The sequence below is a fragment of the Stenella coeruleoalba genome, assembly GCF_951394435.1.
Source record: "Stenella coeruleoalba genome assembly, chromosome: 3".
NCBI classification, from domain to species: Eukaryota; Metazoa; Chordata; class Mammalia; order Artiodactyla; family Delphinidae; genus Stenella; species Stenella coeruleoalba.
In genome coordinates, this window is record NC_137148.1 from 115,943,762 (window position 1) to 115,959,454 (window position 15,693).

General features: G+C 50.8%; 2 protein-coding genes across 5 annotated transcripts; one reads left to right on the forward strand and one right to left on the reverse strand.

Annotated features, from left to right (window-relative positions):
* Positions 1-3,977: 3,977 nt before the first annotated feature.
* On the reverse strand, positions 3,978-11,769 carry ECSCR (endothelial cell surface expressed chemotaxis and apoptosis regulator). 4 transcript variants are annotated; one of them, XM_079917986.1, is made up of 10 exons: positions 11,651-11,766; positions 8,418-8,453; positions 8,119-8,169; positions 7,910-7,969; positions 6,881-6,928; positions 6,140-6,253; positions 5,656-5,754; positions 5,410-5,446; positions 4,496-4,592; positions 3,978-4,325 (listed from the first exon to the last, which is right to left on the reverse strand). In XM_079917986.1, exons 1-10 carry the CDS (start codon positions 11,709-11,711, stop codon positions 4,317-4,319), a joined length of 612 nt encoding a protein of 203 aa, XP_079774112.1. In that variant the 5' UTR covers positions 11,712-11,766; the 3' UTR covers positions 3,978-4,316. The 4 variants fall into 4 exon arrangements, with proteins under 4 accessions (XP_079774112.1, XP_079774113.1, XP_079774114.1 ...); XM_079917987.1 differs by lacking the exon at positions 8,418-8,453 and having other exon boundaries at positions 11,651-11,769; XM_079917988.1 differs by lacking the exon at positions 6,881-6,928.
* A 1,664-nt stretch (positions 11,770-13,433) lies between these two features.
* On the forward strand, positions 13,434-15,577 carry SMIM33 (small integral membrane protein 33; the record flags this gene model as incomplete). Its single annotated transcript, XM_079918646.1, has 2 exons — positions 13,434-13,442; positions 14,759-15,577. 2 exons carry the CDS (start codon positions 13,434-13,436, stop codon positions 15,236-15,238), a joined length of 489 nt encoding a protein of 162 aa, XP_079774772.1. The 3' UTR covers positions 15,239-15,577.
* Positions 15,578-15,693: the final 116 nt, after the last annotated feature.

Below are 15,693 nucleotides of genomic sequence, written 5' to 3' on the forward strand. Positions count from 1 at the left end.
TACAGCCCTAGACACAAACTGAAAGGGTGAATGCCTTCAGTGGCATGCAGTTCCATCCCTTCCCTGTAGTCATGGCCCTGGGATATATGAGCATCACTGTGTTCCCAGAAGGCTGGGTCCTGAAGAAGCCACTTGTGCTCTTCAGACAAGGGGTCTGATCAGGGACATCCTTTAGGTGGTTGAATATAAGAAGGAAGTGTATTTGGTTTAGGGAGGCTAGACAGACTGATCTAGAAGATGTACAGGGGAAGGTGGAATATGTCTTGAAGTCCAGGGGTATAGGGCTAAGGTCTGGAGGTACTCGAAGATGTCAGAGTACCATGAAGTCAGAGGTATCTGGTTGAGAGTGGGGGTACTAGAGCATTGTAGGGGAAATTGGATTGAGAAGGGGTGCTACAAATTATGGGGCTACTTAGGAGTAGAGTCCAGGTTCAAGAATGCTGGACAAGATTTGGGAAGCTGGGGCCTCTTGAAAATGTCTGGTACCTCAACAACCTTTCCCATCATCCTCTGAAACCTCACTTCCTCCTCTTCTAGATGGCTCATTTACTCCTAGATCAGTAAACAATGGTTTAGCTTGCGACCTTCTCAGGTGTTGCCATGCACAAATATCCTAGAGCTCATTTACACCTCAATTAACACCTCTGGATAAATTTTTCTATGACTATATCACCAGGACTAACTTAGAACTCCAAACCTCAACACTTAGAACACTTTTGTGCCAGTTTTTGCTTAAGCGTACCAACCACGCAACAAAAATAATTCCCACTGTCAAATTCAATCTCTGTGTTTGGTAAAAGTGGAAGCTGTGGGCTCAACAGCCTCCAGATAGAGGTGCCAGGGGAAAGCAATCAGCAGGAAGAGTGAGAGCACCTGGGAAGGAAATAAAGGACAAGAACTTGGCAGTTCTCAAAGAGAGGAAGGTAGGTGCAGAAAGAAATTCAAAGAGGTAAGGACATCCACAGACCCAGGGGAAACTGCTGAGCAGAGGCACACAATGTTTTCCAGCAGATTCAAATAGAATTGAGTAGTACTAGCCTGGCTTTGGGAAACTGTGTTCTAGACCTAGGCTGGGGACCCTGCAGTGACTCTTTACCTGCTAAACCATTTTACCTAGAGACAGCCTCGAATTTCTATCAGTTTTCTCTTCTCACTTTTAGAAAAACTTGTTAAACTGTAGTGAATTTTTTCTGGTGATACTGAGGTTTGCCATGTGCCCTATATGATTGAGTTGCTGCCCCATCCAGCCCTGGAAGAAAGATACTGAGTAAATGATCCCTCTATTCAACTGGGCCTGTGCTCCTGAGCTGGCTTGTTGGTTGCACCCCCCAGCATAGGATGAGGGGAGAAGCAAGGGAAGAACACACAGCAACCAGCCCACGCCTGCCACCCGTTCCTGCTTTGGGGCCCTTTAGTTCTGTGTTAGAATAGGGAGGAAGCCGTCTTCTAAATGGCCACCATCCTGTTGTCTAGACATAAAGGAAGAGATGTGGTCTCAGGGAAGCTGCAGGGAAAGGCTATATATACTTGGATTTCCTGTCAGAGGTGGGGTCTTGTATTTACATAAGTAGTAGGATCCTCCAGCCGAACCCTGTCTAATATAATTTACTAGAGAGCGGAATTCAGCATTAAGTGAATTCATCCTCAACCCCTTCCCAGAGGGTAGTTACTTGGCAACGGGAAAATCAACATGGCTAATGTGGTATTGCAATGTCAGTTTCAGGGTAAAAACCTTTCAATCTCATATTAATACAAGTTCACCCCATCTCTCCCATATATAAATACCTTAGGACTAACAGCTCATATTTGCAGGACACTGTCCAGAGTCAGGGGGAAGTTTGTGGCCTTATACTGAAGACGTAAACTTACTTAGAATGAAGTCCATGTCCTTGACCTAATTAGTCCAGCATGATAAGCAGCTGAACTAAGTACCCACGCAGTCAGAATGACAATAACAATTCAAACAGAATCCAGAACTTCTAGACATTGTTAGGTCACCTGCAGAGTTCTGTCCCAGTGATGGATTTTTGTGCTGGAACTAGCTTGGAAGTCATATGTTTTTTGCATTGTGGCTTAAATAAAATATATCTGAATTATTTTTTAAAATGCTATAGTCTTGCTGTCATAGGTTGGGTACTCCAGGAAATAGAGTCTCTGGGATTTGCATGCTGAAGGTTTATTGGTGAGTGCTCCTGGAACTACAGTTGTGAGGGATAAGGGAAGCAGGATTAAGCAGAGGGAGAAATTGAGGCAAGGGGTCCAGGTCTTCATCCCTACCTCCCCGCCCCATCAACTGGTCATCAGTCAGCTATGAGCCCTCAGCAGCCAACACTCCCAGCAATTCAAGATCAAGGGTCTTGATCCTGAAGTGGAACCTGGGTGGTGGTACTCCATGTTGTCTGCTGCAATTGCCAGCTAGTACTTTTACTTCCCAAGTGTCTCCACGTTTACTATTCCATTTTACCTACCAAGTAGCCTGTGAGAGAGACAGGGCCAGGTTGGGATCGTTGTTCCACATTAATACACATGAACGCGCAGGAAAATCTAAGTCCAGAGAATCTAAGTCCCAGAGTCACCCAAGACTTGTCTCTGGCTCCCACCCAGAGTGATCTCTACTTAAAAGATTGTGTTCATTTTTTCTTACATCTAGAGTTTATAGAACTGTAAAATATAAGAACCCCAAAAGATAGTGAAGGCCAGGTACCTCATTTTAAAAGTAAGAAAATAGGCTCAGAGATTGGGATGATTTCGCCAAAATCAAGCTACAAGTCTGTGGCAGAGCCCAGCCTTTTGACTAGATTTCCTGCACTTAAGATCCAGTTGTCATGACCTCTGATGTGCTGAGCACAGTGTACCACATAGGAGTTACAGACATGAGCAGGTTATAAAATCCTCTGCCCTAGACGATTTTAGAATCAAGTAGGTTTCTTCAGGCCACTTTAATAGTTTCACTGAGACAAGTAGAGTGAAACTTTCTGTTCTAAGCATTCTCTCTCCTTGCAGAGTCTAAATCCAGAAAAAAATAGCATATGGTTCCTTCAGAATGGGTAATCTATGTTCTAAACCGCCATCAACCAGATGCCTGTAGCACTCCATGCAGACATATCCAGATGACTCTTCCATTGACTCTCCCCAACCAAGATTCATTTCCAAACCAGTGTCATGGTAGAGATGACTAAGGTAACTGCATTCTTATTCTCTTGAAACAAGTTTACAGTGTTTGTGAGACATTATTCTCTGTCTTGGACACAAAAATCATAGTTGTGTGGGGCAAAGGGAGTGGATTTGGGTTTACGAAGTCACAGATCTATCCTCGCTCCAAACCTTTCCAGTGCTATTCCCACAGCTAGGACCAAAATGAGGCAAGTCTACCTGGGGCAGGCAGAGGACATTTGCCCTTATATTATTCAGCTCTCATCACCGGAGTTTTCTTTTCTTTTCTTTTCTTTTTTGCTGCGGTACGCGGGCCTCTCATTGTTGTGGCCTCTCCCGTTGCGGAGCACAGGCTCTGTGCAGGCCCAGTGGCCACGGCTCACAGGCCTAGCCACTCTGCGGCATGTGGGATCTTCCCGGACCGGGGCACGAATCCGTGTCCCCTGAATTGGCAGGCGGACTCTCAACCACTGCGCCACCAGGGAAACCCATTGTCACCGGAGTTTTCTAATCAGAATGCGTTGCGTGTCCCATGTTCTCACTCTCCAGACTTAAAACTTCTTTACTGGTGACAGTGATCACTGTTTACAGCTCCTTTTCTCTCCCTTCTATTGGAGTGATTAGTCCTCGTCACTACTTAATAAACCAGGTGAAACAAGGCAGACCTGACAAAAAGTTCTCTCCACCTCCCAGGTTTCTCAGAGAGCTCCCCACGGGGGTAGAAACTTGCACACATGCCTTACCTACAAAAGGAGGCCCCAGAGCTGCTAAAACACTCTGTTAAGAAATACCCATGGGAACATAGACCTTAAAAGAAATTATACTGCAGGCTAGAAAATAATTTTAATGCAAAATAGAAAGGACCAATTCGCTGTCATTTTCCTTGCTCTGGCCCTATAGACTCCTCCTCCCTGTGACTTTGAGATGGTGGGAGGAGCATGCTGTGCTTCTAGGGTGACAGTCCATGTGGGAAAGAGTCTCTCATGCTGGCAGCTTGCTCCCAGATCTGGAGGAATGCTAATGTCCTTTAGATCTGGGAGTAGATGTGAAACAATAAAATAACTTATATCTAGTTTATTGCCTCTACCCATCCCATCGCCTTCCTTCTTACAGTCACAGGGAAGCTGCATCATCGTCAGATCCACAGGGACCCAAGGTTGCTTTTAAAGAACCTGCAAAATAAATACATAATGAGGATGGATGAAGTTAACCGGGAGTGGTGGGGTAGGGAAGAGGAGAGAAGAGCCTGGATCTTTGAAAGTATCTCCTTTCTGGTTAAGGAAGTGGAGCCTGAAAGGAGGAGGAGGAGGGAGAAGGGAGGAAGGAACCAGGAAAAATGCACCTTCTCTGCTGAGGGGCATCCTTTGCTGTTATTCATGTTGATGTTCTTCATGGAGATGAGGGTGATGCTGTCTTTCTCTCCATTGGCTGTGGAGCAGCTGGGGAAGGAAGGGAACATGGGTTATAGACAGAAGGAGCCATAGGGCAATGGGGGTCAAGGAATTGGGGGTTGTGAAACCTTTATTTTGTTGGTGGACTATAATGAAATGAGTGTGTGCTTTGAAGCCCCAAAGACTTGTGTTTAAATCTTAGTTTTGTGGGCTTCCCTGGTGGTGCAGTGGTTGAGAGTCCGCCTGCTGATGCAAGGGACACGGGTTCGTGCCCCGGTCCGGGAGGATCCCGCATGCCGTGGAGCGGCTAGGCCTGTGGGCCATGGCCGCTGAGCCTGCGCGTCCGGAACCTGTGCTCCGCGGCAGGAAGAGGCCATAGCGGTGAGAGGCCCGCGTACCGCAAAAAAAAAAAAAAAAATCTTAGTTTTGCAAACTACCTACTACTTGTGTGATCTTGACCAAGTTATAACCTCTCCTAAGTCTTAATTTTTTAAATGTGTAAAATGCAGTAATATCTGCCTTGAAGAACTCCTCTAAGAATTTGAGATATTACAAAAATTTCTACCATAGTGCTTGGCACATATAAGGTGTTCAACAAGTGGTTCCTTAAATAAGTACCTTCTTGTTTAAGGAGTATATCAGAATCCGAATTCCTGCACTTTTCACGAAGGGGTTATAAAGACTTAGCCTTGGGGCTGAAGCGTTCCAGTCCATCACCTGCCCGAGCCCTGGTCTCGGTGAGGCTGTCAGGATTCTGTGTGTGTGTGTGTGTGTGTATGTGAAGGCAGGAAGTGTTGGTCCCTCTTGGAATGGGGGAGTAAGAGGTCAGTAGATGATTCTTCCCTTATACCTCTGACAGTCTTACCTTTCAGAGAGCCCCGAACTCCCAGGTTTCTGGGGATCTGTAAAAATCCAAAGGCACAGATTGGAGGTCACAGGCTGTAACTCAGAAGCCAAAGCTGCCCCTCAAAGCCCACCCAGTGGACCCTCCCATTTCCCCTAGTGGTGCCATTCCTTCCCTCAACTCCAGGTTGGGTGTCAGTTCCAGAATCTAGCTCTGGGTCCCTCATCAAAGAGAGGCAAAGGGGGCCCTGAGGGTCAGGGCATGTACCTTCAGACTCCTTGTTCTTCCGACACTTAAACCTTAGACTGACCACACTGACCAGGACAATCACCACAACCACCAGGATGGCAATGAAGCTGATAACACCTGAATAGGGAAGAGGATGGGGTGAAGGAGAAGCAGAGGACAGGACAGAAGAGGGCAACAGGAGTCCAAATTCCCTTCCCAGCTAAGTGCTGTGTAGACAGGCTCTGGGAGGAAAGTTAATTCCCCTTCTCTGTTGAATGAATGAGCTCTCAGCCTGCTATTTCTGGCTCCACAGCCCTACCCCCATCCTCCCTTAAGAACATGGAGCCCATTGGGGTCCAGAAGAGCGGAGGGGAGGGCCAGCGGAGGCTCCTTCCCACCAGCATCTTCCTCGTCAGCCAAACCCTCCTAAACCAAATGGACAAGATTTGAACTTGAGTGTTAGAGTCCAAGTCAGCTCAGGCGTGAGGTCCCCTGCCACCCCCCACCTTCTCCTCCCTCTCACCGAATGCAGCCACAGTGAGCACTGTCTCTGACGTGGGGCTGGGCAGGACGGTCGAGTCTTCTCTCGTCCTCAAATTCATGGTGGGTAATTTGGACGTAACATTGTGAGAGGTGTCTAAAAGGGAGTAGGGATGGGGGTATCAGCGAAGGGACTGATGCGGTCTATGTGAGAAAGCTGGTCCCCTCCCACTTCCCCCAGTTAGAGGACTGCAGAGAGAACTCATGCCCTACCAAAAAGACTTCCTCCCACCCTTCAGAACTGGGTGATGTGGAATCACGTGAAGAGCATTGCTGGTTGCTCGTGTTCCTAGTTCCAGAGGACTTCAGAAAATTCAGGATGCTTCTCTCATTATGCTCTTCCCACCACACCCGTGGGGTCCAGAGGAAAGGGATTTATGCTGCAGAGATAGGGAGCCAGACCGGGCAAGGGGGAGCCATCTGTGTTTTGCCAAAGGTTGAGGCGGAAGGAAGGAAGGGCATCAGATGTTTGTCCCCAGGCACTGACCTAACAAGCCAGGCTGCCAGTTAATGGGCACAAGTTTCTGGTGCTCTTAAAAAACGGTATGGTCGCCCATCTCTGCCCCGCTTCAACACATTTACTGCAGGCCTGATTGCTATTCCGCCTCCTTATCCTCACCCAACTCCTAAATAAGTCTGGAAGTGTAGAAAAGCCCCAGAGCCGAGGGCTGGGATGAGAGAAAGGGTCAGGGTGCTCTTCACTGTGAGCACAGACAGGACGTACCTCTGCTTGTACTGTCACTGCTCTTGCTGCTGCTTGGGACACCTGTGCCTGCACCATGAAACAGGAGGGCCCAGATGGAGGGTGTCCACCCCCTCCTAGTTTTCTCCCATGCTGCTGGGTGAAGGCCAACCTGCCCTGAGACGCGTGTAGCCCTTTCCCGCCTTTTCTGCCTCCCTTTCCAACATTTTGGGTTCTCCTACCCTCGGCTTACCCGTTCTATGTCTTTATCAGTCCTGAGTCCAGGCTCCTTTAACCTTCACTGAGACCAGTTCCTGTCTCCACTTCCCCCCAATCCCAAGCCTCTCTACTTCTCTCCCAGAGCAGGGTACCACTGGTGTGGATCCTGGCCTTGAGAACCCTCACTGTGGGGCAGGACCTGGGCTTCCCGAGGCGGGAAGAAGGAACCCAGTCAGACATGACCCAGGGTTTTTCACCCCCAGTCTCAGGTACTCATGGAGTCCTAACGTGTGCTTCTGTGGCTGGGACCAAGTCAGTCCCAGCAAGGACAGGGGTGACCGGCCGCGGTGCTTGAACTCAGAGTCATGGGTTTACTGGCTTCCATGGAGACCTGTGAGGGCTTCTCTGGAGCTGCTTCAGATTAGGAAGCATGCGTGGCCTGCTTAGGGCCTCGACCAGCATGTGCGCAGGGAAGCTCTTTAGCCCCAAGTCTGCCTTCCGTTCCTCTGGGCTTTTACCTGTGCAGTTCCCTCTCCCTGGGATATGCCCTACCACCCTCCACCCCACAGTCTTCATCTGATTAACTCCTTTTTGGGCCTCAGCTTCAGAGATCACTCACTCTGGGATGTCTGGCCCCCAAGTCTGAAGTGGCTAATGTTGCCCGGGTTCCCATAGCACCTTCGGCTTACGCTCATCATGGCCCTTCTCACCCCGCTTTGTAACTGTCAATATGAGGTCCTATTTGCTTGTCTGGTCCTCCACTTATCTGTATTGTCCTTTAGAGCAGAAACTGTGTCTGCCTCCTCGCTGGACCCTCCCTGGATGGCATCTGTAATCTGAGTGGCAGAGTACCTGGGATGCTGGTGCTGGACAGAGGGCTGGAGTAGTTGGGCTCTGCGGAAGGACCGTCTCCTGCAAGTACAAGTGGAGGGCAGCTGGAGGTGGGGCAGGTTTGGTGACACCACACTCCCTAGCCCACCCGAGAACCCTTGGGCTCCAAGCAGATCTAAAGGGCTGGGCAAGGGACAGGGCTTGGCCCCTAGGCAACCACACTCACTCACCTGTCTGGGGGGAAGTTGGCTCTGTGGTTGGACTATGACTGCTGAAGTTTCCTGAAACAGATCATCTGAGACTGAGGGTCCGCTGCCTCCTATTGCTCCATCTGCCTCTCTCCTTTGCTAAGCTGGTGTTTTCTAGTCTTTCTTCCTCCCCCACCCCACACCCCAACCTGTCATCTCTCTCCTCTCTCAAGGCATGTGAAAGATTAGTGCCAAACAGGAACTCTTTCCTGGAGCTTTTTCCACTTTTCCTCAGCTCCCAGGCCAGAATGCTGGAGTAGGCCCTGTGTCTTTGGTCTTACCCTGAGGGCTAGTTGTCGCAGGCAGGGAGTTGTGGCCTGCAAGAGAAAGCAGAACACGTAGACTAGCTTGGTGAGCCTCCCCGGAGAAGAACCCAGGCCTTTTGGCTTCCAGCCTCCCACGCAAGAAGGCAGACACCCTTGGCAGTAGGCTAGAGGATGTGACTCCAGCTCACGGCGCTGGCTTCCTCTGAGACTGTGACTCAATCACACCATCACCAGCACCTCATGGTTCATTGTCCTAGAGTCCTTTCCTGTCTCTTCAGTCCCACATGGGTTATATACCAACCTGACACAAGGGCAGGGGAAGGTTATTCCAAAGTAGTGATACGTCCAAGGACAGAGGGCCAGTGACCTGCCACGTCTAGACAAAGACCCAGAACTCCAGCTCTCTAGCTAATGTTCTCACTACACTACCATGGAGCCACCCCTTTTCTGTGAATACTGTCATCCTGGTCTTGCCCCAAGGGAAGGGGATGGAAAGATGTGGTGAATAAGATGAGGTGAGGGATTGGGGTTGGTACCTGGGCTGTCTCTGTGCCCCTCCAGCTGGAGGTAAGGGCCTACACAGGAAGCAAGTTCTGAGGTACATACAGGAGGCAAGGAAATTCTAGAACGAGCCACCAGTTTACTCTAACAGATAGAGGCTACTTCAGAAATGGTCACTGTTAGCCAAACCCAGGGAAGAGGCAATTATCAGGAGGCCCCAGTCACAAGGCCTCGTTCTCCTTTGTGTGTGTGCATGAGTGTGCCTGCAGACCTCCAGGCAGATGGGCCTGTGTGCTGTGTGTCCATATACGTGTCCCCTGTGTGTATGGGATCTGAAAGGTCAGGTTGTGTTTGCTTATTTTCCACAATGAAATCATTCTTGAAACCTGTGAACAATGTGAAAGGAAAACAACGTGGGGAAGTGGAGCCGCCCAGCTGGGTTCCCGTCCTCCACTAGCTGGGCTGGGGGCCCAGGCCCCGGTGAACAGAGGCTGCTGAGGGCCAGGGACCTGCCCAGCCTGGGGCAGCCCACTAGTTTATTTTCTTCAGCCACTGCCTTCCTCCATGGTGCTATCACTTGGATAGTGTGGAATTAATTGCTTCCAAGCCCAAGCTTGCCCAAAGCCAGGGCTGTGTTTTTCCAGGTCACCATCTCTCATAGCCCCATTCCCTCCTTGGGTGGGGCCGTCAAGAGGGGAGTTAAAACCTCTAGGTGCCCCAGCATAGAGAGAACTCTTCCCAGCTGGGGAATCACCCTGGGTGAACATTTTTCAATCTGAGGCATGTCTTAAAAAAAAAAAAAAATCTATCAGTTATTGATCAAACATATCTAAGGTACCATCTTTGTTCTATAAGGTGATAACTAGTTTTTAGTGGGAAGGCACAGTTCACTGCCTTCCTGCGTTTATCTAGAAGCAAAACTAGTGTCTTAGAAGGAGTTCCAAAGTCACAAGCTCTGAGTCCCAGTGGCCTGCTCTCTCTTTGTCTCCTGTCTCCCCTCCCCCTACCGGAACAGTTTGTCAACAGTGGATTCCTCTGTGAGTAGAGGAGGGACTTGAGGAGCATCTGTTTCTATAGGCCGGTCTGCCTCTGACCACTAGGCACAGGGATATCTTACTTTCCTGTCTCCCCTCCCTAATCCCTACCTGCTTCACTCCCTGCCAGCCTCTCTCTTCCCCCTCTTCACCACCACCACACTGTTTTCCTCAGCAGCATAGTTTAGTAGTTAAACTCATAGATTTAGGAGTCTGGCGGTCTTGAGTTCAAGCCCTGACTCTGTCGCTTACTGTCTGACCTGGGCCTCAGTTTTCTCTTCTTTAAAATGCAAGTGATTTTAGTAGCCCAAAAGTCATTGTGAGGATAAGAAAAGGCACATAAAGCACTTAACACAGGGCCTGACAGTTCATGCTCAAGAAATTCTAAACATTTAAAATTTTGCCCCCTTCTCTCCAATCCTCCAAGTTTCAAGTCTGCCCTGAATCTGTGTCTCCACAGTCACGTCTCTTTGTGGGCCTGAATATCCTCAAAAAGATTCCCCAGTCCACCAAAAGAAGGAAACAGCGAGGGCTGTGAGATCCTGGGATGAGCGGCTAGGATACTCAAGGGTGATTGTAGCTCAGGTAGAATCACTCAGGACATTCCTAACCCTGAGGCTTGGCTGGGACAGGACGGCAGGTAGGGAAGCTGGGACAAGCCTAGGTTTGTGAAAATGTCCCCTCGTGGGTCTCACCTTTTAATCTCCTCCTCTGCCATTTCTGAGGTTTCTACGATAGCCTAGTCCCCCAGCCCCAGATCAGATGTGTGACTCTATCCTCCCGGGAGGGGGTGGGGGAATAGGAATGGGACAATCAGAGTTTTATCCCCAGTCCTTGGGCTTTTAGAAAAATGTCTGACCTCTCCAGGAGACAGAGCATTGGGGAACTTGGGCCCTCTCACCCACCGCCAAGAAACCGCCATCCTCCCTCCCCATCCAAATACTCTTGAACCCCCTTCTGCCGCTTTGAGCACATGCTCATAAATCCTCCACAGAGGACCTGTGGAGGGTGAGGTGGGGGTGGGGAAGGGATGACCGAAGGGAAGTTTCTGCCCTGTGAGTCAGAATCTCCTGGATTTCTCATGTTTCCCAGAAACCGCTCCCTAATTAGAGGACCCCTTATGAGCTGCTTCACAACAGCTAGCAGAGCTCTATCTGAGAGGTGTTGTTCCCAAGTCATTTCCTCTGGGGGTCATTTCATCTGGCCTCCTAGATGAAATGTGTACATCTTCTTTGGCAAATGGTTCTTTGTATCTAACCTGAGTCCCTCTTGCTGTGATTTGAGCATAAAGTCAATATTTGGAAATCCCAGGTTGTTACTCCTCATATGAAAGAAGAAAAAAGATCACCTGTAAAGCCAAGGTACAGACAGTTTTGTGCTAGGACACCCTGGAAGGAGCTTTCCAGCCTCAGCCTCACACCAAGACAGTCACCTCCCACATTTCAGGGGGCCAGCCTCTCCGGGGGCCCCAGTTCACCCTGGAAAATGTCCCACAAAAGAGTCTAACCATACCTCTATTTTACCGCTGCCTGGGAATGACCAGCTCCCAAGCCAAGTGGTCCCCTTCACAAAAAGGCTCTGGAATTTCCCTCCGGGTGAGCGAAGCCCTGGATGCAGAGCCTGTGTGGTGTGTGTCCTGAAGGAGAGACAGGCGCCCAGGACTGCCGGCCACAGGAGAGGAGCTGCTGAAGGACAGTGGCAGGTGCCTCTTACCTTGGAGCAGGAGGAAGCCCAGGATGGCCCAGCACAGCTGCGTTTCTCCGATGCTCCCCATGTCAGCTGGGTCGGCGGCAGGCAGGCAGCCTCTGTGCGGAGGCTCTGTCCATAGTGGAAAAGAGAGAGGGAGTGCTGGGGCGGGATGGGGGTGGGGGCTGACTCTCCAGAGCTTCCTGTCAAAGAATAGAAGGAAACAGATTGGGACTGGCTCCAGGGGCCCTGCTCAGCCCGGCAGCCCAGTTGAGGATGTAAGGCTGAAACAGCCGCGCCTGCGCCCGGGCTCCTCGTGGCCTGGGCTAGGGCCACCGTGGTCTCCTCCAGGACCTGTGCCCAAAAGCCAGCGATGGCAACCTGGCCCCGTGCCCCCTCTCTTCCCCTCCGTGGGGATCCATCGGTCCCTCCGTACACCACCTGGAGGTTTTCTTGGAGTGTAACTCTGTTTCATTGAGCCCTACAGCTCGGCCCACCGGCCGCCCACCCTCTGTAGACTGAATCCTCTACATGCCTCTCCCTCCTCAGGGCTCCGGATGCAGATGGGACTCCTTACATCTTTCAGGGAGACCTTACAAACATTATTGTTATTCTGAATAGAAAAACAAGAGGACCACGTTCTAAGCATCCCTCCCTCAGCCCTCCCCTCACGTTGGGGTCAGGTGTTCCCTGTGCTCCAGCAGCACCCTGTCCTTAGCATCCAGCCAGCCAGTTGCACTCACTCTGCAGGCCAAGTCAGCAGCCCAATGACCAGCAGCTTAAGCGAGCTTGGAGGTCTGAGTGGGGTCCCTAAACGTTAGGGTGTGTAGCAGCTGGGCTGAGAGACAAGGAATCAGGAGGCTACATCTTACTTCCTGGGATCAAATCACTGGGTGAGGGGAGTTCCTGGGGGGTCTCCTGGTCTCCAGACTGGAATAGAGGGTGGTGCATGCACAGCAAGGGACAGATTGAGGGATGGCTGGTCCCATGGAGTTAGTTGGGAACCCAAAATTATCTTTATAAACTGTCTCCGGGGAGAGGAGAGACTGGTGGGCACTTTTTGTGTCTTGGATGCATTAAAGCACACACATTTACAAATGAAGTTATAGACAAGTGCAAAGAGACATACCAGAATTTATATTTGTGAAAGTCAAAGAACCCAAAGAGAAAAGAATGCCTTACATGGGAATGATAAATGTCAAATTCAACAAGATGTTTATCCCTACAGTGAGAAGGAGGGGAGAGGTCAGGGAGCGGGGTTTCTATTTTATTTGTAATGTTTTAGTCCTTAAAATGTTTTGAAATCAATGTGACAGACTATTGAGATGAACAGAACTAGTGGTTGGGCCAGAGAGATTTAGTATATTATAGTCTGCACTTTCCAGTGTGTTTGAGAAATCGCGTTTTTAAAAAACATCAAAGATAATGACTTCAAGGAATCAGTTGGGATAGAGAGCAGGCAAGTCCTGGTGGGGGGCGGGGTGGGATTAAGGCGCTGGCTAAGTGCCTGGGATCTCGTGGAGGAGGTACAGGCAGGCAGACCTAGGCTTCTGAAGCTGGCAGGGGGCATGAAAGGAGGTGCCAAGGAGTAAGATCAAAGCACTGTCAGAGTTGAGGGCTGGGCTCAGGGTAGCCCAGATGTTCAAGGAAGTAAAAGCGCAGGAGAGAGCGTTGAGGCTGCGCGTGCAGAGGGTGTGTGCCCTGTAAGCCCCATAGACGTGGCAGCTCCGGGTAGGGACCGAGCTGGGGAGACAGGCTCTCCTTTGCCCGGCTGGCCGCCAGTCCCGAGGGAGCCTTGCGCAGCCGGACAATGCATCAGGTAGATTCTCAGCTCACCCCCTCCCGCCACGCTGGTGAGACTCTCCCCAGGGGCCCCAAGCCTTTCACCAGCCTGTGCTTCCCTTTTTCCCCTGTACATCCGGAGCTGCTTCCCCACCGCCTGGCCTGGGAGCTCTGTGGCCTGGGCCCCAGAGAGCTCTGACTTTCAAGCAGGGTGGGGACGTAGGTATTGAGCTTTCCAGATGCCGAGGGACAGGTACTGGGGAGGGATGGGGTGGACAGTGTGACTCAGGAACTAAAGGGAGTGGGTTTGTTCTGGCCAGCCCTTCCTGGACCCCAGGTGCCTACCCATGGGATGGCCAGGCTGAGGGTTCAGGGTTAGGGGAGGGGATCCACCTCAAGGGTCTGCTCCTCAAGGTCCAGCTGGGGAAGAGAAGACTAAGGAGATAGTTTCTTGAGCCTGTGATAACTTCGTCAGCTCTGGGGCTTACAATATGGAGGTTTGCTACCTTGATGGTAATCCCCCCAACCCCCTCTCAATACTTAGCAGGATAGAGACAGACAGAGGTAGGGATAGTGACCCCCAGCTTTTGGTAGAAGACCCTGAAAGAGAACAGAGGTTGGCGTGGGGTCTCCTCAGTCCATCTTGGACAAAGCCAGGAATCCACACTGGGCATTCCCTCCCCTCCAGGCCCCTGAACCTGATTCTGAGCAGGGTGTTTTGGGGTATAGCTCTTGCCTCACTCCAAGCCTCTGGGGTTCATGCCTCCTCTTCCTCTCTCCCTCTCCCCGGGGTACACCCCTCTCCCTACTGTGTATGTGGAGAGTAGTGGGAACGTAAGATGCTGGACAAAATGACTCCTTTTTCCTGGGACTTTAAGGAATAGCTGTTCACTGCCCCCTGGCCAGGACATGGGACAGCAGCCCATAGTGTGCTAAGATTCCTGACCCAGGACATAAGATCTATTTAGGAGTTTTCCTGAGGACCTGGGAAGAGAGAGCAGTGGGAGGGGACTTGGCAGGGGATTTGGGGGGGTGGGGAGGCAAACTTTATATGCCAGCCTGTAATAAAGCCCCTCTCTTTGTCCCTTTCCGAATGACCTTGTTGCCTTATCTCTGTTTTTTTCCCCCTCTGTCTCTCTGCATCTATCTTCACTTCCGTCTCTTCATCTCTCTCTTTTTCTTTCTGTCTCTCTCTTTGTATCTTTCTCATTCTCTCTGTATCCCCCCTCTGTCTTTTTCTTTCATTCTCTCTATTGTTATGTGTGTTTATCTCTGTGATTCTGTGTCTCTTCTCTCTCTGTCTTTACTGTCTCTCTGTCTTTCTTTGTCTCTCTCTCTCTCTCTCTCTCTCAGTTCTCTTTGGGTGTCTATCTCTTTCTATTTTGGTCTTTTTCTGTGTGTACGTGCCCATGTCACCCTCTCCGTCTGCTGCTTCCCTCCCAGGCTGGCCACCATCCCTGGCTTTCTGCAGCTGTGAACGGCTCAGCGGGGCAGGTGCCCCAGAGGCAGCTTCCGGAGGTGCTGGGCGGGGCCTGGGAACCACCTCAAGGGGTTGGGCTGCCCCCGCTAACTGTCATTGTCACTGCCTTTGTCTTGCTGGCAGTCTGTATCGTGGTGGCAGTCCACTGTGGGCCAAGGCTACACAAGGGCCATGCCACTCTCGCCACAGAGCCACCATCCCCAAAGCCAGAGGGTGGCATCTCTCTCACCCACTGGCGAGTGCTGGGCCGTCAGGACAGTCACGAAGATGCCCAGCAGGAACTTCCTGGCTCTGACTCCTGCCCTGTGCCAGATGGGCCCAGGTTCAGCATTGATGAAGTCACATTTCTGTAGGAGGGAGACTTTGGAAAGTTGGCCTGACCTGGCTCAGAACAAGAAACCGGACAGAGAATTAGGGCAAAAGCAAATTGGGGCCTGGGCATCAGCGCTTCGTAAGGGCACACATGGACTTAGCTGGAGCTGCCCTCTCAGCAGAGTATTTATACAGAAAGCCCTGTCGTGGACCAAAGAAATAAAAGAAGCTTGAATGCTGCTGTGAGCATTCCCAGGGCCCAATTTGTCCTTACAAACTTACCCCCTCCTCTTCAGGGACCACCAGACCACTGAACCTCCCTCTCTGAGTTCCTACTCCCTCCTCAACTCCTCATCTCCTCCCCTTTTGGTGTCAAAGTGAGTCTAGCTTGGAAGATTCCACCACCCACCCGACCCCTGTGCAGGGATGTCAGAGGCTCCTGATAGAAGACCCGTCCCCACAGCCTGTGAGGGCCAGCCACAGAGAGCCAAGGCAA

Coding starts and splice junctions, on each gene's coding strand:
- ECSCR (XM_079917986.1), bottom strand. CDS start 11,711: ATGGGGAGCATCGGAGAAACGCAGCTGTGCTGGGCCATCCTGGGCTTC. Junction 5,447..5,655: donor GAAGAACAAGGAGTCTGAAG/GTACATGCCCTG, acceptor GGATTTTTACAG/ATCCCCAGAAACCTGGGAGT. Junction 4,593..5,409: donor AGTTCGGGGCTCTCTGAAAG/GTAAGACTGTCA, acceptor TTCCTTCCCCAG/CTGCTCCACAGCCAATGGAG.